At 41.0% G+C, this 21,929-nt stretch overlaps 1 protein-coding gene across 1 annotated transcript in view; it reads left to right on the top strand.

The window, feature by feature from the left end:
* Fam135b (family with sequence similarity 135 member B) overlaps positions 1–21,929 on the top strand; it is a 277,326-nt gene that overhangs the window by 184,199 nt on the left and 71,198 nt on the right. The window contains exon 8 of the mRNA XM_032916392.1: positions 4,645–4,771. Within this exon, the coding sequence (XP_032772283.1) occupies positions 4,645–4,771 (127 nt within the window). The remainder of the gene's footprint in view (positions 1–4,644; positions 4,772–21,929) is intronic.

Here is a 21,929-nt window from a genome sequence, read left to right as displayed (position 1 = left end):
TTAGATAGGCTGTTGTAGCAGAATGTTAGAGAAGTGTTATAACATAGGAATGGGGGAAAACAACCCTGACCTTGGGAAGCTGCCACTCTAGAAAGAAGAGTACTGGTCTCCTGCAAGGCAAGTCCCCCAGCTGGGTAATCCCCTTGGATCAGGAAACACTGCTTCTGTGAATGTCTCAGGGTAGGATCTGTGTGCCAAGGGTGAGACATAGCAGGTGTGCCCTGAGATCAGCAGAGACTGCTCCTCTGGAGGTCAGACAACAGCCCAGATGGGAAAGAAAGGGATTTTAAGGGGTTCTGGGTCCCAGAGTCAGGAGCATCTGGTTGCTTAATTTGGTCACTTACTTACTGGGGGATCTTTGAAGAGCTTATCTCACATCTCTAAATATATGTTTCACCATACAGACACATGTATTTGTATATAAAACAAAGAATTTTGTGATAAAAATCCAACAGAGATTATGGCTATATACAATAAAACCATGTAGACTGTCTCACATTATGAATATATTTAAAAATAAAAGTTCTTGAAGCAATGCTAGTAATGTGGAAACTAGCAGTTCTGAGACGCATGTATCGGGCCCCTGGCTTTAAGAGACTTGAGTCTGTAAGCCATCCATGTGCTCAGGTTTCAACCAGTTCTGTGTGAAGGAGTGGGGAAGCCTGAGTACCCTGGGTGTTAAAAGAATGGGTTTCAGGGCTTGGTGCCCCAGTGCCAAATTTGAGTCCCTACTCTATAACTCCATTAACTTGAGCTTGTGGGATTCAGTTTTCATCAACGGAAGAATGCTGGAAGGTTTTAGTGACAGTGCATGGGAAGCCCTTGGGTATGTATGCATCCAATGGATGGTGATGATGATGATGATGATGATGATGATGATGATGATGATGATGATGATGATGATGATTAGTAAAGCACCCGACATATTCTGGACCACTCTGTTAGCACTAATAAGCTCTTGACAATGGCAGGTTTAGCTTTCTGCATAGGGAGGGTCACCCCTCCTCGTGACTAAAAGAAAAGCTTTACAGAAGAGACACAGATTTTTTTTTTCCTTTTTGCTCTACCCAAGGGACAAAAAAGTGTGACACTGAAAATTGAATTGAGAAGGTAAATTGGGGTCAGATTTTGACAGTTTAATTAATGATGTATCCATGGGTTGAATGCAAGTCAGTTGAGTATGGGGGGCACTGAAGACTTGAGCCTGAGAAAAACCCTCAAGACTTACCCTCCCCAAGCTTCCTCAGGCAGGAGGGCCAGTAGTGCAGAGAGCCATTGAACTGAGAGGTCCAAAGGGTCCCCAGCACCTGACATCAATTTTTGGCTCTAGTGTTTCTAAGAGCTCTGATACCTTCTAACCATGGGCTTGGAGCCAGGATATCTAAGCAGAAAGTTTAACCTTTTGATCAGAGCACACTTTACAGGTTTTTCAGCAGCAGCTTTCCAGATGGGAGCGCATACAGTTGCTGGAGAGTTAAACTTCACAGATGGGGTAAAAATAGAACCGCCTTCCCCTCTCTGGGTTTTGCAAGAAGAATTTCTGTCTTGGCACGAGGTAGCTGGAACAAAGGGAAGCCTTTTAGCTTGTGGGAAATACCTGTCAAATAGGGCAAGCACCAGCTTTTCCAGAAAGAAAAAAAAAACAAAAAGCCTTATAGCATCCGTGAGATCCAACAATAATAAAGCAGGTGTGGAACCAAAATTTAACCTCAGAAGGCTTTTTAACTTTTACTGAGAAAGACCAAAGAAAATGTAATTTTTAATCTTCAAATAGGTAGAACTGAGTCTTTCCCAGGGACTCATTTTAGTATAAAAGCCACAATTAAATAACAAGTGTTTTAGTTCTCTGTTGGCAGATATCTCAGAGAAGGGGTCATGATTCTTTATGTTCATGTATTCCTTTATTCTGTAGTGTTCCTACTGGCTGAATGGTAAACTTCCTTTAACTCTTGGTCCAATACAAATCCAAAAGCAGATGTGGTAGTTGACACCTGTAATCTCAGCACTTAGGAAGTGGGGAGAGGAGGACCAGGAACTTGACCAAGCTGGCATATATAAATAAAACCCAGTCTCAAAAAAAAACACTAAACCATAAAAATTCAAATATTATTAGTTTTATATAATTTATGCAATTGTCCTTCACTAATGCAGGGCACCCTCAAGTACCCAGAAGCTCAAGGTAATAATATGAAACTGTGTTTACCTGTAGCCTATGTATATACTATTCCTACATGTTTTAAATTATCCTCAAATTATTTATGATAACACAATTAAAACTAGGGAATTAAATTAAGATTGGTATCCCACATGCTAATGACTAAGTGATTTCGATATCAGTTATATTACCAAGGATAGTCACTAGTTTTTATTCCATGTCATTATTTTAAGACCTTACACTTGGGGGTTGGGGATTTAGCTCAGAGGTAGAGTGCTTGCCTAGCAAGCGCAAGGCCCTGGTTCAGTCCCCAGCTCTGAAAAAGAGAAAGAGAGAGAGAGAGAGAGAGAGAGAGAGAGAGAGAGAGAGAGAGAGAGAGAGAGAGAGAGAGACTTAAAGCAAACTTCTGCTAATGTTAGGAGTCTTCGATGTTCCATGGGTCAAATGCACTATTAATCTGACATGCAATGAAGTAGGAGGTTCAAACTTAGCCAAGACCCTAACATGTAGGTGCTGCGAGCTTGTAACTCCTGCTAGCCCTCATAGTCATATGAGGCTTTCCATGGTGCCACACCATTTCTGAGTACTCAGTCATTTCCCCCAGGTTACTTCAGAAACTTCTCCTCTCTTCTCTTATAGTTTTGGTTGTGAGCCTAGCCTTTAACCGCTGAGCCATCTCTCCAGCCCGGCATTCTTCTCTTCTCATTAGCTGCTGTTCAACCCCTACTACACTACAATATTGCCTTACTCATTTGAACCCCTTTTTTCTTTTTTCTTTTGTCTTTTTTATTAGTTATTCTATTTATTTACATTTTAAATGTTATCCCCCTTCCTGGTTTCCCCTCTGCAAATCCCCTAGCCCATTCCACCTTTACCCTGCTTCTATAAGGGTGCTCCCCTACTCACCCACCCACTTCCACCTCACTGCCCTAGCATTCCCCTCTAATGGGGCATTAAGCCTTCACAGGACCAAGGGTCTCCCCTCCCATTGACACCAGAAAAGGCCACCCTCTGCTACCTATGCAACTGGAGCCATGGGTCCTGCCATGTCTATTCTTTGGTTAGTGGATTAGTCCTTGGGACCTCTTCTAGGTCAATGTGTGTTACCTCTTGCCACTCCAACACCTCCACACACTCTCTGACTTATGATTAAAGACTAATAATATTTAAATAAATGAATTAAATAGAAATACAATCCTAACTTTATTTCTCTGCCAATATTTCAACCATAAACACAAATTTCTTGTCTGAAACCTGTCTCAGTTATCTCTAGCTACTAGATCACAGATGATGACATCTAAGAACATTTATGGTAGAGACCATTTTTTGCCCCAAGAAAGTTTTAGTTTCTTTGAGAGGTTAGAACATAGCTATGATGGCAAACCACTGAACTGAGAAGGGGACCCCCTTTGGGGGAATTGGAGGAGGAATTGAGGGAGATGAAGGGGCTTGCAGACCCATAAGAACAATAATGCCAACCAACCAGAGCTTCCACGGACTAAATCACTACCCAAAGACCATACATGGACTGACCCAGGGCTCCAGTTGCATATGTAGCAGAGTATAGCCTTGTTGGAGCACCAATGGAAGGGGAAACCCTTAGTCCTGCCAAGGTTGGACGCCCCAGTAAGGGGAATGTCAGGGGGACATTAAGGGGGGTGGAGGGGGGTACCCATATATGGGAGGGGGAGGGGATGGGGGCTTATGGACAGGAAACCAGGAAAGGGAATAACATTTGAAATGTAAATAAAGAAATATATCCAGTAAAAAGAAGAACTTTGATTTCTGATGTCTATCTTAATCTTCTAATGGCTTTGTTTATGTTTTGACATGTTTTCATTGCTATCAAAGTAAACATAGACGTGAAAAACTTTCTTAAACTAACTCACATTGTTCAAAATAATTTAGTCAAGCAAAGGAACATAGCTATGAAATGGTATTTGTAGTGTAAATCATAACTTTAAATAAGCCATTATTGATTTTTAATTTTTTAAATAATTTCATATGTAAGTATTTTATTTACATTATTTTCAACCCCTCCCTCCCTTTCCCAACTTCTCCTGTGTCCCTTCTACTCCCTCTCGTATTCATGACTATTTCTTCTTTGATTACTACTTTATACACACACACACACACAATTATATAATATACATGTATACATATGTATATAAATACATATATGAATTATATGTACACATAATGGTATGTATGTGCATATTTATATTTATATATACCTGTATGTATATACATACAACTGCTGAGTTCATTTAGTATTGCACATAACTATGTGTTTGAGGCTAACCACTTGCTACTGCATAACCTATCAGGTGTCTTGTCACTGCAGAAGACTGATTCTTTTCCCCTCTTGGTCGCCATTAGTTGCCTGTAGCTCTTTAGCTAGGGTCAGATCCTTGTACAGCCTCCCCACAGTGGGTAGTGTTAACAAATTATCACTTAACCTTCTGTTTGTCCCTTCCACTTCTTTCTAGTTTCACTCGCCCAGGAAGAGGCTCCTGGTTAGGCAAAGGTGGCCCGGATACAGGACCAGAACAGCCCACCATTTCTCTGGAAAACTTGGTCTTTGGAGCTGGATACTGCAAGCCCACTTCCTCAGAGGTAAAGTCTGTATGAGGCCACGCCCCCATGACTTGCAATTCTCACCTTGTCAATTGTGTACCACATGAGGTTGCTTCTTCATTTAAATGTTTCTTTAGGGTCCTGTTTGACCATTTGCTGCAAGGGCCATCCAATCTTTCACTTCTAACTAATCATCTCTCAAATGAACTATGAGTGACAACCCCTGGGAGTAGTTGTAGCAATATCATATCTTATGGTTCCTCTAACTTGTGGTTCTTTGGGAGATAACAGCTCTCTTTTATTTCTTTTTTTTTTCTTTTTCTTTTTCTTTTTTTTTTCTGGAGCTGGGGACCGAACCCCGGGCCTTGGCCTTCCTTGGCAAGCGCCCTACCACTGAGCTAAATCCCCAACCCCATAACAGCTCTTTAGAAGGTGGTACTATTGTGAAGATGTTTCCTTCCCAGTATGTGGTCTTAATGAGTGTTGGCACTGAGTCATGCCTGCTTTCAAAACCTGGTTCCACCTTCTGTTTACTCACTTTCTGTGATTCTGGATCCTCACACCTAGAGTGGCATCACTAAGAATCACTAATCTCATGTGCATTTATGTACACTTGATGTTATCCCAGATGTGAAGTTCTTATCCTAGCACCTAGGGCTTAGTGGCTGCTTAATAAGTAAATGTGTGTGTGTATCTTATCATTCTCTTTTCTTCTTCCCAGGAGGCACCTGACATTTTCATTCTGTCATCACTGTCTGTGTTGTTCTTTAATACATGAGCTATATTAGACCTGTTCAGAAATAACTAGCCAGTATTACTCAGGGTTGCGCAGAGACACAGAACCAACAGGAATGATTCCTTCATTGTTTTAATGAATTGACTTGCATAATTCTGGAAGTTTAGGAAGCTACAAATATGCATTCAGCAAGCTGGAGACCCAGGAGAGCTGATAGCAGAGTTCTAGTCCAACTTTAAGTCCAGAATGTGGATGATGCTGACACTTATAAGAAACAATTGTTTGCTTTGTTGTAGTCAGAAACTGACTGGATTGGACCAGTCTTGTCACACTGAGAGGAAGATCTCTTTCACTCAGGCAGGTCTTTTGTTCAGTTCAAAAAATTCTCAGAAATATCCACACTGATAGTCACCCAGAGAACAGTAAGAACAAAATGACTGCATACCTCAATATCTCTGACACTTACCAAGCTTCCTGGAAGCTGGTGTGCTTACCTCCCACAGAGGAACCTCAAATGAATGAGGGAGCAAGAGGAATCTAAGGGTCTGTCAGCATAACATGGGTGTCTCACTTATCCCCTGTGCATCACTAAATTCATGTTTTAGCATGGAGGTGGCCAGGATGCAAGGCTCTCCACTCTCCTACAGTAGATGTGTGGTTGTGTCTCCAGTTCATCTGCTAATCACTTTGCTACTGAGACATTGAGAGCTGATTGTCATACAGGAGCAGTCACTCTGTCCAGCATTCCATTGCTGTTCAACTTTCCTTGTGCCAAGATCTGCCTGTCTCACAGTACTATGTGGTAGCTTTAAGAGTCTTCCTGATAGACCTACCACCTAATAAACTTCAGCTCAGACTCCTCCTTTAAGCAATACAGGCAGAGACATTGTAATTGGCAGCATTTGCAGCCCAACTTAAAACATTTACAAAAGCTACCTTACATACTGAGGTCCTTAGCTGATGCCACTGAAGAGTGTGAAAGGGTCCTGATGCTCCATTGGGAGATGCTCTGGTGCTCGTCATTTGCATCAGTCAAGATTATTTATCCTCATAGCGCAGGCCTTGGAAGGCAGATGATGCAGTCTAATAGGGCTTGTTTGTTTGTGTGTTTGTTTTCCATTGTTAATTGGCTGTTTCTGGGGCTCTGTGTTCAATTAAATGTGACTGTCTTTCATATGTTCAGAGAGAGGCTGATTTGTGAATCTTGGCATCAAGCTTGTTCCCAAAACTTGGCTCCATAAGGTGTTTTCAGGGTTTGGTTCTTTTTCTGTATGTTTTCCCCTTGAGTCCCATCCAATTATGTGGAGTCAGTGCTGTGTGCCCACCCTGTACCTTCCCACCAGGCAAGGCTGCCAAGCCAAGAATCCAATCTTAGTTCCTCATCCCCTTGGGGGCTTTGCATGCAAATCTCAAGATGCCCAGAGCATTTGCAGATAGAACTAGAATTCACATGGTCTGAGGCATCAACTTGATACATCGGAGAGCATGTGCTCCTCCCAGTATGCCCTTCCTGTCAGAGGCCTGTGAAAGCACAGAGACAAAATGAGCCTTCTGTAACATACAGCATTACAGGAAGGTAAGAGATGATGATGCGGTTTTGTCTGCCCTGATTCTCAGATCCCTATGTCCTGTGGCTCAATTTCTTCCTGCGGCAACTTTGAAATTTGACCTTTGTATTTAGAGCTGTGGCATGAGGCTTTGTGTGTCTTCCTGTTATAAATCATAGGAGCACTAGAGAAGTTATTTAACCTTTTTAAGATGACATTCATCTTGGGGGTGGTTACTACTAGCACAGCATCACCGGCTTCTAAATAGATAAAATGATGCAACCTGATAGTGCTCCAGAGCAGTTTGGCTGAAAATTCCCTAAGAAAAGCCTCTGCTGATGTATATGTGTATGAGTATATGTATATATAATACATACATGTAAATGTGTATATAATTTTTGGCTGCATAATTGGAAAGTGTCAGTCCAACAATTATTATTGTGCTGTATGTGAGATAGTAAAACGTTTTGTTCATGGCTGCAGTACCAAACTCCTGTGTGACTTTGAACATGTCATTTGCCCTCTCTAGATCTATTTCTCAGTAAGTAGGAAGATAACTGAACTTCCAGGAGAATCCTTTCAGGGCTTCTCTGCTGTGTTTACTGCTGTATCTCTGTCACTGCCACAAATAGTTGGGACAGTTGAGACATATTCGAGTCTATAGTGAAAAAAATCTGATGTTGATTTCTGGCCTCCACCTGTGCAAACACACCGAGAGACAGACAGACAGATATGCACATGCACGCGCGCACACACACTCACACACATACACATACACATACACACACACATGCACACACACCATCACTGCCACCATCACCACAAAGCCTTCCCTTTCACTACAAGTGTGGTGCTGGCCATTTTAGTTTAAACCTATGGTCATCTGCTCTCCCTTATAGAGGCACAGAAGTCTCCAAATGATTTACTATGTGAAATCACCAGCTTATATTTCTTTTTGGAGATAAAGACATTAAGATAGAAAGACGTTAAGGTGCACATCCTACCCTGTCCCTGCTAGCATCATACACTTAGGGAAACTGAAGCTTTATCTGAATGAGCATCTTATCACTTCCCAGGGGCCCCCTGACTCCAGATGAATGGATTCCCTGATAATCTGTATCTGTAGGTGTTTCATTGATTCAGTTCCCCTGCACAAACCTCATTCTTCCTTCTATACTTGGATGTGCCTGGCTCCTAAAGTGTTTTCAGAAAGCACTTGTTGAGTTGCTATCTTGTTGTGTATTTACTCTACATCTCACTGAAGAGTACTCCTCTGGACTATTTTTATATGCACATTGCTTTTCCTACATCCCCTCTGGAGAAATGTCCATTTAAGTAATTCGCCTATTTATAAATTTGCTTATGTTCTGTATTTAGCTTTGGTTTTTGTTAGTTTTAGGACTTCCCTATACATGTTGGATATTAGCTCTTCGTCAGATCACACCCGAGACTGTTTCCTTGATTTCATCCAGTGTGTTTGCATGCCCTCCCTGTCCCTTTGTAGGGCAAGGGCCTTGGTTGACACAGGCCTGTTGACGCTTTCCTTCTGGCTGTTGCATAGCATCATGGATATAAGTGCCCTCAAGTCTTCCCTTACACTTTCTCCAAGACTTATATACTTTCAGGTCTGACATTACATTCTTCAGTACATTTAAGATGATTACAGTGCATGGGGTAAGGAATGAGTTCATTATTCTTTTACATAAGGATATACAGTTTTCTAATACCATGCCAATGACTATCCTGGCCCAATCATGCAGCCTTGGTACCATGTAGTGGATTTATTGCCGATATTTCTCTCTCTTTTTTAAAGGTGTATTACGGTGATAGGAGTTCTTTGAAAGAATGGAGCATACTCACTGTAGTTAATGACTTTTGGTGGCCTGCTCTTCTGTTTAGTTTACATACCAGTGTGTGTAGCTGTCACTCACCATGCTCATCCTTGTAATTCCATTCTCTATTCTGAAGTCAATGGCCATGAGACTTCATGCTTTATCCTCTTCTCACAGTTACTTTAGATCTTTGTAGTCCTTAGTGTCATTTAGGATTATGTTCTATGACTTAAGTCAACCACAGGGATATAAGTACTATGCAAAATACCCAAAGAGCAGCACATAGAAAAGAATGGGAGAGTGGTGGTCACTGGGGCTTGTGGGGAGAGAGAAGGGATGGTGACAGTTTTGACCTTATGTGATGAGAGAGGTCTCTTTTTTTTTTTTTTTGATTGAGAATACAGTCATTAAATTTAATTCAAATTCTATTATAGTTTAACCCTATTTTAGGAAAGTTCCATGAATGTTTTTTTTTTTTTTTCCTAATAGTTAACAAAATTGGTTTCTTTTGTCCCGAGGCATCTTCACCATCAAACTTTTACAAAGGACTTGACTAAGTGGAATTCATTTTTAACGTGCTTTTTACTGCACTCTACTTCTTTTTTTTTTAATTTATTTTTTTTTTTTTTTTATTATTAACTTGAGTATTTCTTATATACATTTCGAGTGTTTTTCCCTTTCCCCGTTTCCGGGCAAACATCCCCCTCCCCCCTCCCCTTCCTTATGGGTGTTCCCCTCCCCACCCTCCCCCCATTGCCGCCCTCCCCCCGACAGTCTAGTTCACTGGGGGTTCAGTCTTAGCAGGATCAAGGGTTTCACCTTCCACTGGTGATCTTACTAGGATATTCATTGCTACCTTTGAGGTCAGAGTCCAGGGTCAGTCCATGTATAGTCTTTGGGTAGTGGCTTAGTCCCTGGAAGCTCTGGTTGGTTGGCATTGCTGTACATATGGGGTCTCGAGCTCCTTCAAGCTCTTCCAGTTCTTTCTCTGATTCCTTCAACAGGGTCCTGTTCTCAGTTCAGTGGTTTCCTGCTGGCATCGCCTCTGTATTTGCTGTATTCTGGCTGTGTCTCTCAGGAGCGATCTGCATTCACATTTTGATCATCCGTCTTGAGTTTCATTTGTTCTAGGCATCTAGGTAATTCAAGCATTTGGGCTAATAGCCACTTATCAATGAGTACATACCATGTATGTCTTTCTGTGATTAGGTTAGCTCACTCAGGATGATAGTTTCCAGTTCAACCATTTGCCTCAGCAATTTCACAAAGTCATTGTTTTTGATAGCTGAGTAATATTCCATTGTGTAGATGTACCACATTTTCTGTATCCATTCCTCTGTTGAAGGGCATCTGGGTTCTTTCCAGCTTCTGGCTATTATAAATAAGGCTACGATGAACATAGTGGAGCACGTGTCTTTTTTTATATGTTGGGGCATCTTTTGGGTATATGCCCAGGAGAGGTATAGCTGGATCCTCAGGCAGTTCAATGTCCAATTTTCTGAGGAACCTCCAGACTGATTTCCAGAATGGTTGTAGCAGTCTGCAACCCCACCAACAATGGAGGAGTGTTCCCCTTTCTCCACATCCTCGCCAGCATCTGCTGTCACCTGAGTTTTTGATCTTAGCCATTCTCACTGGTGTGAGGTGAAATCTCAGGGTTGTTTTGATTTGCATTTCCCTTATGACTAACGATGTTGAACATTTCTTTAGGTGTTTCTCAGCCATTCGGCATTCCTCAGCTGTGAATTCTCTGTTTAGCTCTAACCCCATTTTTTAATAGGGTTATTTGTCTCCCCTGCTGTCTAACTTCTTGAGTTCTTTGTATATTTTGGATATAAGCCCTCTATCTGTTGTAGGATTGGTAAAGATCTTTTCCCAATCTGTTGGTTGCCGTTTGTCCTAACCACAGTGTCCTTTGCCTTACAGAAGCTTTGCAGTTTTATGAGATCCCATTTGTCGATTCTTGATCTTAGAGCATAAACCATGGGTGTTTTGTTCAGAAATTTTTCCAGTGCCCATGTGTTCCAAATGCTTCCCTAGTTTTCTTCTATTAGTTTGAGTGTATCTGGTTTGATGTGGAGGTCCTTGATCCACTTGGACTTAAGCTTTGTACAGGGTGATAAGCATGGATCGATCTGCATTCTTCTACATGTTGACCTCCAGTTGAACCAGCACCATTTGCTGAAAATGCTATCTTTTTCCATTTGATGGTTTTTGATCCTTGGGAAAAAATAAAGTGCTCATAGGTGTGTGGGTTCATTTCTGGGTCTTCAATTCTGTTCCATTGGTCTATCTGTCTGTCTCTGTACCAATACCATGCAGTTTTTATCACTATTGCTCTGTAATACTGCTTGAGATCTGGGATAGTGATTCCCCCTGAAGTCCTTTTATTGTTGAGGATAGTTTTAGCTATCCTGGGTTTTTTGTTATTCCAGATGAATTTGCAAATTGTTCTGTCTAACTCTTTGAAGAATTGGATTGGTATTTTGATGGGGATTGCATTGAATCTGTAGATCGCTTTTGGTAGAATGGCCATCTTTACTATATTAATCCTGCCAATCCATGAGCATGGGAGATCTTTCCATCTTCTGAGATCTTCTTCAATTTCTTTCTTCAGAGTCTTGAAGTTCTTATTGTACAGATCTTTCCCTTGCTTGGTTAAAGTCACACCGAGGTACTTTATATTATTTGGATCTATTATGAAGGGTGTCATTTCCCTAATTTCTTTCTCGGCCTGTTTCTCTTTTGTGTAGAGGAAGGCTACTGATTTATTTGAGTTAATTTTATACCCAGCCACTTTGCTGAAGTTGTTTATCAGCTTTAGTAGTTCTCTGGTGGAACTTTTGGGATCACTTAAATATACTATCATATCATCTGCAAATAGTGATATTTTGACTTCTTCTTTTCCGATCTGTATCACCTTGACCTCCTTTTGTTGTCTGATTGCTCTGGCTAGAACTTCAAGAACTATATTGAATAAGTAGGGAGAGAGTGGGCAGCCTTGTCTAGTCCCTGATTTTAGTGGGATTGCTTCAAGATTCTTTCCATTTAGTTTAATGTTAGCAACTGGTTTGCTGTATATAAGCTTTACTATGTTTAGGTATGGGCCTTGAATTCCTATTCTTTCCAGGACTTTTATCATGAAGGGGTGTTGAATTTTGTCAAATGCTTTCTCAGCATCTAATGAAATGATCATGTGGTTTTGTTCTTTCAGTTTGTTTTATATAATGGATCACGTTGATGGTTTTTCGTATATTAAACCATCCCTGCATGCCTGGGATGAAGCCTACTTGATCATGGTGAATGATTGTTTTGATGTGCTCTTGGATTCGGTTTGCCAAATTTTTATTGAGTATTTTTTTGCATCGATATTCATAAAGGGAAATTGGTCTGAAGTTCTCTTTCTTTGTTGGGTCTTTGTGTGGTTTAGGTATAAGAGTAATTGTGGCTTCATAGAAGGAATTCGGTAGTGCTCCATCTGTTTCAATTTTGTGGAATAGTTTGGATAATATTGGTATGGGTCTTCTATGAAGGTCTGATAAAATTCTGCACTGAACCCATCTGGACCTGGGCTCTTTTGGTTTGGCAGACCTGTAATGATTGCTTCTATTTCATTACGATTTATGGGGTTGTTTAAATGGTTTATCTGTTCCTAATTTCACTTTCATACCTGGTATCTCTCTAGGAAATTGTCCATTTCCTGCAGATTTTCAAGTTTTGTTGAATATAGGCTTTTATAGTAAGATCTGATGATTTTTTGAATTTCCTCTGAATCTGTAGTTATGTCTCCCTTTTCATTTCTGATTTTGTTAATTTGGACACACTCTCTGTGTCCTCTCGTTAGTCTGGCTAAGGGTTTATCTATCTTGTTGATTTTCTCAAAGAACCAACTTTTGGTTCTGTTGATTCTTTCTATGGTCCTTTTTGTTTCTACTTGGTTGATTTCGGCTCTGAGTTTGATTATTTCCTGCCTTCTACTCCTCCTGGGTGTATTTGCTTCTTTTTGTTCTAGAGCTTTTAGGTGTGCTGTCAAGCTGCTGACATATGCTCTTTCCTGTTTCTTTCTGCAGGCACTCAGCGCTATGAGTTTTCCTCTTAGCACAGCTTTCATTGTGTCCCATAAGTTTGGGTATGTTGTACCTTCATTTTCATTAAATTCTAAAAAGTTTTTAATTTCTTTCTTTATTTCTTCCTTGACCAGGTTATCATTGAGTAGAGCATTGTTCAATTTCCACGTATATGTGGGCATTCTTCCCTTATTGTTATTGAAGACCAGTTTTAGGCCGTGGTGGTCTGATAGCACGCATGGGATTATTTCTATCTTTCTGTACCTGTTGAGGCCCATTTTTTGACCAATTATATGGTCAATTTTGGAGAAAGTACCATGAGGAGCTGAGAAGAAGGTATATCCTTTTGCTTTAGGATAGAATGTTCTATAAATATCTGTTAAGTCCATTTGGCTCATGACTTCTCTTAGTCTTTCTACGTCTCTGTTTAATTTCTGTTTCCATGATCTGTCCATTGATGAGAGTGGGGTGTTGAAATCTCCTACTATTATTGTGTGAGGTGTAATGTGTGTTTTGAGCTTTAGTAAGGTTTCTTTTACGTATGTAGGTGCCCTTGTATTTGGGGCATAGATATTTAGGATTGAGAGTTCATCTTGGTGGATTTTTCCTTTGATGAATATGAAGTGTCCTTCCTTATCTTTTTTAATGACTTTTACTTGAAAATTGATTTTATCTGATATTAGAATGGCTACTCCAGCTTGCTTCTTCCGACCATTTGCTTGGAAAGTTGTTTTCCAGCCTTTCACTCTGAGGTAGTGTCTGTCTTTGTCTCTGAGGTGTGTTTCCTGTAGGCAGCAGAATGCAGGGTCCTCGTTACATATCCAGTTTGTTAATCTATGTCTTTTTATTGGGGAGTTGAGGCCATTGATGTTGAGAGATATTAAGGAATAGTGATTATTGCTTCCTGTTGTATTCATATTTGGATGTGAGGTTATGTTTGTGTGCTTTTCTTCTCTTTGTTTTGTTGCCAAGACGATTAGTTTCTTGCTTCTTCTAGGGTATAGCTTGCCTCCTTATGTTGGGCTTTACCATTTATTATCCTTTGTAGTGCTGGATTTGTAGAAAGATATTGTGTAAATTTGGTTTTGTCATGGAATATCTTGTTTTCTCCATCTATGTTGATTGAGAGTTTTGCAGGATACAGTAACCTGGTCTGGCATTTGTGTTCTCTTAGGGTCTGTATGACATCAGTCCAGGATCTTCTGGTCTTCATAGTTTCTGGCGAAAAGTCTGGTGTGATTCTGATAGGTCTGCCTTTATATATTTACTTGACCTTTTCCCTTACTGCTTTTAATATTCTTTCTTTATTTTGTGCGTTTGGTGTTTTGACTATTATGTGACGGAGGTGTTTCTTTTCTGGTCCAATCTATTTGGAGTTCTGTAGGCTTCTTGTATGCCTATGGGTATCTCTTTTTTTAGGTTAGGAAGTTTTCTTCTATGATTTTGTTGAAGATATTTACTGGTCCTTTGAGCTGGGAGTCTTCACTCTCTTCTATACCTATTATCCTTAGGTTTGATCTTCTCATTGAGTCCTGGATTTCCTGTATGTTTTGGACCAGTAGCTTTTTCCCCGCTTTTACATTATCTTTGACAGTTGAGTCAATGATTTCTATGGAATCTTCTGCTCCTGAGATTCTCTCTTCCATCTCTTGTATTCTGTTGGTGATGCTTGTATCTACAGCTCCTTGTCTCTTCTTTTGGTTTTCTATATCCAGGGTTGTTTCCATGTGTTCTTTTCTTGATTGCTTCTATTTCCATTTTTAATTCCTTCAACTGTTTGATTGTGTTTTCCAGGAATTCTTTCAGGGATTTTTATGGGATTTTTGCGTCTCTCTATGGGCTTCTACTTGTTTATTTATGTTTTCTGGAATTCTTTTAGGAATTTTTACGATTCCTCTCTGTAGGCTTCTACTTGTTTGTTTATGTTTTCCTGTGTTTCTCTAAGGGAGTTCTTCATGTCTTTCTTGAAGTCCTCCAACTTCATGATCAAATATGATTTTGAAACTAGATCTTGCTTTTCTGGTGTGTTTGGATATTCCATGTTTTCTTTGGTGGGAGAATTGGGCTCCAATGATGCCATGTAGTCTTGGTTTCTGTTGCTTGTGTTCCTGTGCTTGCCTCTCGCCATCAGATTATCTCTAGTGTTACTTTGTTCCGCTATTTCTGACAGTGGCTAGACTGTCTTATAAGCCTGTGTTTCAGGAGTGCTGTAGACCTGTTTTCCTGTTTTCTTTCAGCCAGTTATGGGGACAGAGTGTTTTGCTTTCGGGTGCGTAGTTTTTCCTCTCTACAGGTCTTCAGCTGTTCCTGTGAGCCTGTGTCTTGAGTTCACCAGGCAAGTCGTTTGTAGCAGAAAAGTTTGTCTTACCTGTGGTCCCCAGGCTCAAGTTTGCTCGCGGGGTGCTGCCTATGAGCTCTCCACGGCCTCAGCAGCCAGGAAGATCTGCGCTGCCCCTTCCGGGAGGTTCCGTGCACCAGGGTTCCAGATAGCTTTTGTTTTCCTCTGGGGTCAGTACTGTGTGCAGCGTGTAGTCTCTTCTGGTTTCCCAGGCGTGTCCGCCTCTCTGAAGGTTTAGCTCTCCCTCCCACGGGATTTGGGTGCAGAGAACTGTTTATCCGGTCGGTCCCTTCAGGTGCAGTGTCTCAGACGCGGTGGACCTGCTGCTCCTGGGCCCTCCTCTACGGATACCCAGAGGCCGTATACAGTTTCCTCCTGGGCCAGGGATGTGGGCAGGGGTGGGCAGCGTTGGTGGTCTCCTCCGCTCTGCTGCCTCAGGAGTGCCCGCCCGACCAGGCGGCGAGAACTCCCCTCCAGGGGGCCTGGGAGCAGAGAGCTGCTGAAGGCAGGGATCCTCCGCTCGAGAGAGGTCTCTTGAGAGCTGTTGCACAGCTTTGCCCTGCCCTGCCCTGCCATGCCTGCATTACATCCTGCTCTGTGTGTTCACCTCAACTATTAAAAGTATAAGAAAAATGTCATGATCAGAGAGACCAGAAAAAAAAAACACCAAAACATACTTATTTTTATAGTTAAAAGGATAATGAATTTAATATTTTAAGAATTGAAATGGTAATCATTGCTATGTTTTCCATGTTGTTATGAAAAAGTTGGCAATTTTTTCTCATTTAATTAAATCATACCGAAAAGTTTCAAGTTGTTGTATGGGATAAGGTCAGCTGTGTGTCTGTAGCTGACTTAATTAGGTATGATTCTTAGCTCATTTCAAGAGGAGTATGTGCATCTGTCATAGCAAGCTTTGCATCTAAACTGCAAGGTATTGCTTCCTAAGTGTAATACTCCTGTTATCAGAGACAACCCTGATTTCAGAAAGCTGCCTTGGGATGCCTTGTTCCTGACTAATTTGTATCACAGGACACAGGGAGGAAACTGTACCTTTCATTGATCATCCAGTGTTGCCCATCATGCCCTTGCTGTCCAGTGTATCTCCTGATACATGGCAGGCACTTAGCGAAGTGTTGCTGAATGAATACAAGGCAAAAGATGGGCAAGGGTACAGGCAAGAGCAGCAGAACTGGAGTGAGTCCAGGTTTGGGGTAAATGCTGCATTTTCCCTGTAGACTACCATAGGTGCTTGCCTCAGTCCTGCAACTGCTTTAAGCCTGTGTTTATCTGTGGGGAAGATGGAATCTGCTTGCTATGTGGGGTTTGTCTGCCACTCAAGTTGGTTAAGCATTTCCCTTTTCTCCCCAACCTCTACCATATGCCCTTTTGGTGACTACTGCAAGGCAGTGTGTGATGGTAATACCACCAGTCCATCTACCTGTTCACAGACGTCTCCTTGGTAAGAGCAGTTATTGACATCACCTAGACTGGAGGGACTAGCAATCTAATAACTGAAGCGAACAAGCTAGAGCAAGGGTACGGTTGGACTGTGCAGAGCTCTTACATTCTCCGCATGGAGACTCATCCTTTCCTGCTCACATCCCAGGTCCCCAGCTCAGACCATGCTATCACATTCTCCATTCATGACTGATGGGTCAGCAATAGGCACCTCCTGAATAAGTAAGCACATAAGTGCATAATCCTCATTGCTATTGGCGAACCTGCATCTTAGCCCAACAGTCACATGGTGTGCAGTCAGTTGGGAAGTGTTCATGTTTAATGCTTCATTGAGAAACTCCGAGGAGGGAAGTGTGACTACTCATAGGACTGAGAATGTCAATAGGCCCTGAACCTGCTGATATGTCCAGTTTCTTGTGCCTTACAACATATAATTGGATCAGGAACACCTGCTAGAAATTGAACAAGGGCAATTTATTAATAAAAGTAAAATACGCAGGAGAATGCAGTAGGGTAGTGAGCTGAGGGAAACGCAGGTTTGGAATGGCATGGAACATTACAGAGCATTTACATAGTACCTGATTTTGTATATCTGGGCTTTATTTGAGCATGCTCTGTTATCTAAAGCTTAAGTGGGGATGGGCTTCCAGGTTTTGTCTACCTACCAGGTTCTTTCATATTTTATTCTTTATGCAGTGTTCCCAGCTTCTGCTCTCCTGACAAAGTCTGATGGTTTAGGGCCATTAGGTTAGCACAGATTGATCATAAACAGTCTATAATCAGGACTCACAAGATACTCCGTTATTCATGCTTGCAGAAGACTGATTGGTGGTGACTACAGTTTAGGGCAGAGAGGAAAGGATGGGGGCTGCTGCAGTGATTCCAGAAAATAATGAAGTGGTGGCCAGGGGCAGAGCACAAAAAGAATAACAAAAAGAGTAGAGGCAGACATGGATGGCAGAGGCATGATTAGTAGAAGGGAAAAAAGCTGCATTGAAGTAGACGTGAAAGTTTTCTCTACTACATTTAGTATCCACAGGCACTTGTGTGCCATACACTTGCACACATGCATACATGCATGTGTACACACACAGACACACATGGAAAGCTCTTACAGGTCACAAGGACTTGATCATGAGCAAACTCCCTACTGAGGCAGCTTGCTTTAGCAAGGTTGATTTACATTGATGTGTGAGTGGCTTAAACTATTCCTTTTGAATTGCCTTAAACTACCTACTTAATCTCTGTCTGTCTGTCTGTCTGTCTATCACTTACTCTATTTTTTTCATGACTCACACAGAATTTATTTCTTAAAATTACTTATTTAAATTCCAAATGCTACCCCTCTGCTCAATCTCCCCTCCAAGAGTTCTTCACCCCATCCCCCTTCCCCTTTGCCTCTGAGAGGATGCTCCCCCACCCACCCACTCCCTCACCCACCTAAGTGTAAAATGATCTCTTCCTGTTGCTTTTCAGCCATCTTTAGTGTTCTTTCATCCCTCTCCCTCTTGATGACCCTCCCTGCTGCCCAATAAAGCACCCCTTCCCCATTATTTTGGTAAAATAGCACCTGTGCCCTACTCCCTCATTCTCTGATGCTCCTGCTCACTTCCCATGGTCCCATTTTACTTTTTTCTGGTATGGTTACTCCAGCTTATATATTCCCATCTAAAAATCTAGCATTTATAAACATAAAAGAACATGTGCTATCTGGTTTCTGGGTCACAATTCCCTCACTCAATATGATCCTTTTAAATTTCGTCCACTTACCTGCAAATTTCAATTTTCTTTGGAGGCTAATAGTGTTATGTTGTGTACAGGTACAACTTTTCATTATCTATTTAACAACTGAGGGAAATAAAGTTTTTTCCCCCATTTCCTAGCCCTAGGTGATTAAAGCAGCAATGTAGAAGCCTGAGAAGGTATCTGTAGAGTATGATGTTGAGCCTTTGGCCTCATGTCAAGAAGTTGTATAGCTGTTATATATACTTTTAACCTTTTAAAATTTGGTTTCAATTGATATAAAATGGCAGCTCATTTCAGTCTCCCTTTTTCCCCTCCAGGCCCCTAGGCACTCTTCTTCCTCGTTACCCTCTTCTCTCACGTTGATGGCCTCTTTTTCTTTGATGACGATGTTGATTTGTGCACAAATATGTAAATACAACCCAATGAGTCTGTTTTATCGTTTGCATGGATGTGGTTTCAACTACATTGGACAACCCATATGGGGACTCATCCCTGAGAGAGGCTAATTTTTCTTCTCCCAGGAGCCTTAGTTGTCTGTAGTTTTTTGTTTTTTGTTTTTTTCTAAATGTGGTCCCCTGAGGGAAAAAAAAAACTTCCCCTTTTACATTAGCACATCTGTTGACAACATTACTATTGTTCCAGTCTTGTTTATGTAGACATTTCTAGAATGGCTGTTCCACACCTGACTTCTTGATGTTATGATTATTACAATCTCCCCACCCTCTCTTCTGCATCATTCCCTCAAACAGATGCAGGGACTGTGATGTAGGAGTATCCATTGAGGCTGGGTTATCCCATATATATTTTCTCTGAATTGTGTCCCACTGTCTTCTGTGATGCTTTTCACTTGCTTTAAAGAGGGGATTCTTTGATGAAGGCTGGTAGTGCACTCACTTGTGGGTATAATGATATGATTTAGAATGTACTAAGGAGTTATAAATATAAGCAGGGTGATAATGTTCCTCACAAGAAACATAGACATAAACAAAACAAAACAAAACACCCAGAACCAGGCATAAGAAACCTCTTTTTGATGACTGATCAGAATAGCCCAAGTGATTCCTCAAGAAATACAAACTACTGAATAAATAAAGATTTGAGGGTGGAGCCTTCCTTATTAATGATAACACATCCTTAAATGACTAGAATGACTATAGCTGGCTCTGACCCAAAAGCCTCTTTCCTATCATCTATCTTCCATGGTTCCAGAAAATACTGTGCAAGCTGCCAGGGGAGGGAAGCAATTAAAGAGTCCTACCCAGCTGCAACACCCATCAATCACAATGATCAGCATGAAACAAATGCATAAGGCTGAAAGAATGACACTCGCAGGTTTGTGCAACCAACAACTCCTCATTGGACTTAAAGTCCACTCAGTAGGAAGGAAATCATACCTGCTACTAGAAATATGGTCAGTATCTCAGAGACAGTGAGGTCAAATGCCTCAGAAATGAATCTTACACCACCACTTCCTTTTCTGTCTTTTGAAGATTTCTGCACACTGATTTCCAGACTGGATGTAGCACTGACTGGATGATGTTTCTGCCAACAGTGATGAGGTTCCCTCTCTCCTTCACATCCGTCCCAGAATTTGCTGTTAGTTGTTTTCTTAATCTCCTGTCTTAAACTGCCTGTCCTTGTTTGCAGTCCCATCCCAGCACTTTCAGTTTATAGTATTTACAATATTTATACTTGCAATGAGTGATGGGTGACTTCATAAGGGTTCTGGGCACTCGTACCAACTGTACTTGTGTTCAATTTTTGAGGTCAGGACGTCAACTTTGTGATGAAAGCTGTGAGGGTCAGGCTCCTGGCTGAACAATTCTAGCAGAACTGGACTTATGATAGACCGTCTCCAAGTGTCAGCCATTCCTTTCACCAGTGTCCCCCCTTTTCCCTGAAAAATCAGCAGGGTCAAAGAAACATTGAAGACCTATGCTTTCTATCTTTATTGTTATGAATAATTGACTATATTTGATAGTTTCTCTCACTTTGAAAAATCCCCTTTCAAAGATTGAAATAATAAAAGATCCATCGAGGAGCAGGGATGGGATATTACCTTCTGTTTCTATGGAGACCAAATTACTAGTGTTCTCTCTGTGATTTTTATTGGCAGTTGCTGAGTCCACACATGCTGGGTTAGCCTGGTCAGTGAGTATGTGCTATTTATCATTGCCTGGGAATGTGTGGAAATCATCTCAACTTGCATTTACTCTTGAAATGGAGATAAGAAGCTTCTTTAGCTGAGTTGTCTGGTCAGGGGTAGTGTGTGTGTGTGTGTGTGTGTGTGTGTGTGTGTGTGTGTGTGTGTTAGTGTAAATTTGTAGGAAAGCAAAGCATTGAACCAGGTCTCTCTAGAGTAACCTCTCATCTTACAAGTCAAGAAACTCAATGTCTAGAAAAAATAAAGGATCATTTTTCGGAAGGATAGTTATTAATCAAGTTGCATGCTTTACCTAGTGCTCAGGTTCTCTTTTAAGTTTTTTTTGTTTATTGCATGTTTGGAATATTTTAATTAATTAATTTTTTCACCGTGTAGGGAAAGAACGGACCATTTTTTTTTCATTGTAGTATAAGCTGGCTTTGAACTCACAGCTATCGCCTTTCCTAAACCTTCTGAGTGCTAGCATCACAAGCACATGCTGTCAAGCTTGGCTTTTCTGGGTCCTAGAGCTTCCATTCAATATATATATATGAAAACCAAGGATCTGAGAAATAAGTGCCTTTTTGTCTAAGTACCATGACTTGAGCTCAGATGCTCACCGACCTCCACAAAACTTGCTTGCTCCTTTTGTATATGTACACAATTGATCTGTGATAGTGAAGAGACACATTCTCAGACCTGAGATTTTCATGATTGTCCTCATAGTTAATGCAGTTATGGGGACTGACACAGTAAATATTACAGAAATCACAGCTCTTTTCTCCTGCTTCTCCTTCTGCTGTTTTTAACTTTCTTATTAATTTAAGCTAGCTATAATTAGAAGCACTTGAAATAAAAACATACTACTCCTCTTTTTCATGTGCACAAATGATATTAACTCAAGAAATGCACTTACATGGATTCAGTTGTATTTTCCCCCAAAGTCTCTTTTCTCATGTTTTTGGAAGTAATTAAGTTATTATATCACCATGATCACTAAATATTCCTCTATTAAAATATGATTATGCTTAATATAGAGGTTAAATGTGCCTTCATTACCAGTCTCATGATTTGAAATGGAGCAGTAATATTTGGTATAGGATTTGAATTACTTACATTTAAAAGACTACCAAGAGGGAACTCCCAAGCACTGTGAGTTTCTCTCATGGATGTTGGCCAGCATCTTCCATCTTTTTGTTCCCCACTATATTTCCCTTGTTTTCATGCTTTATAAAGAAAGGGACATTTTCTGCATGTTTAAAACTTTGTAGTTGTGATTAGGTTCCAGCAGTACAGGCATCAGAAAACCGCATTTGCAGATACCACA

This window comes from Rattus rattus, chromosome 1, assembly GCF_011064425.1.
Source record: "Rattus rattus isolate New Zealand chromosome 1, Rrattus_CSIRO_v1, whole genome shotgun sequence".
NCBI lineage: Eukaryota > Metazoa > Chordata > Mammalia > Rodentia > Muridae > Rattus > Rattus rattus.
Note: the sequence above shows the minus strand (reverse complement) of the source record. Positions and strands in the feature narration are given on the sequence as shown.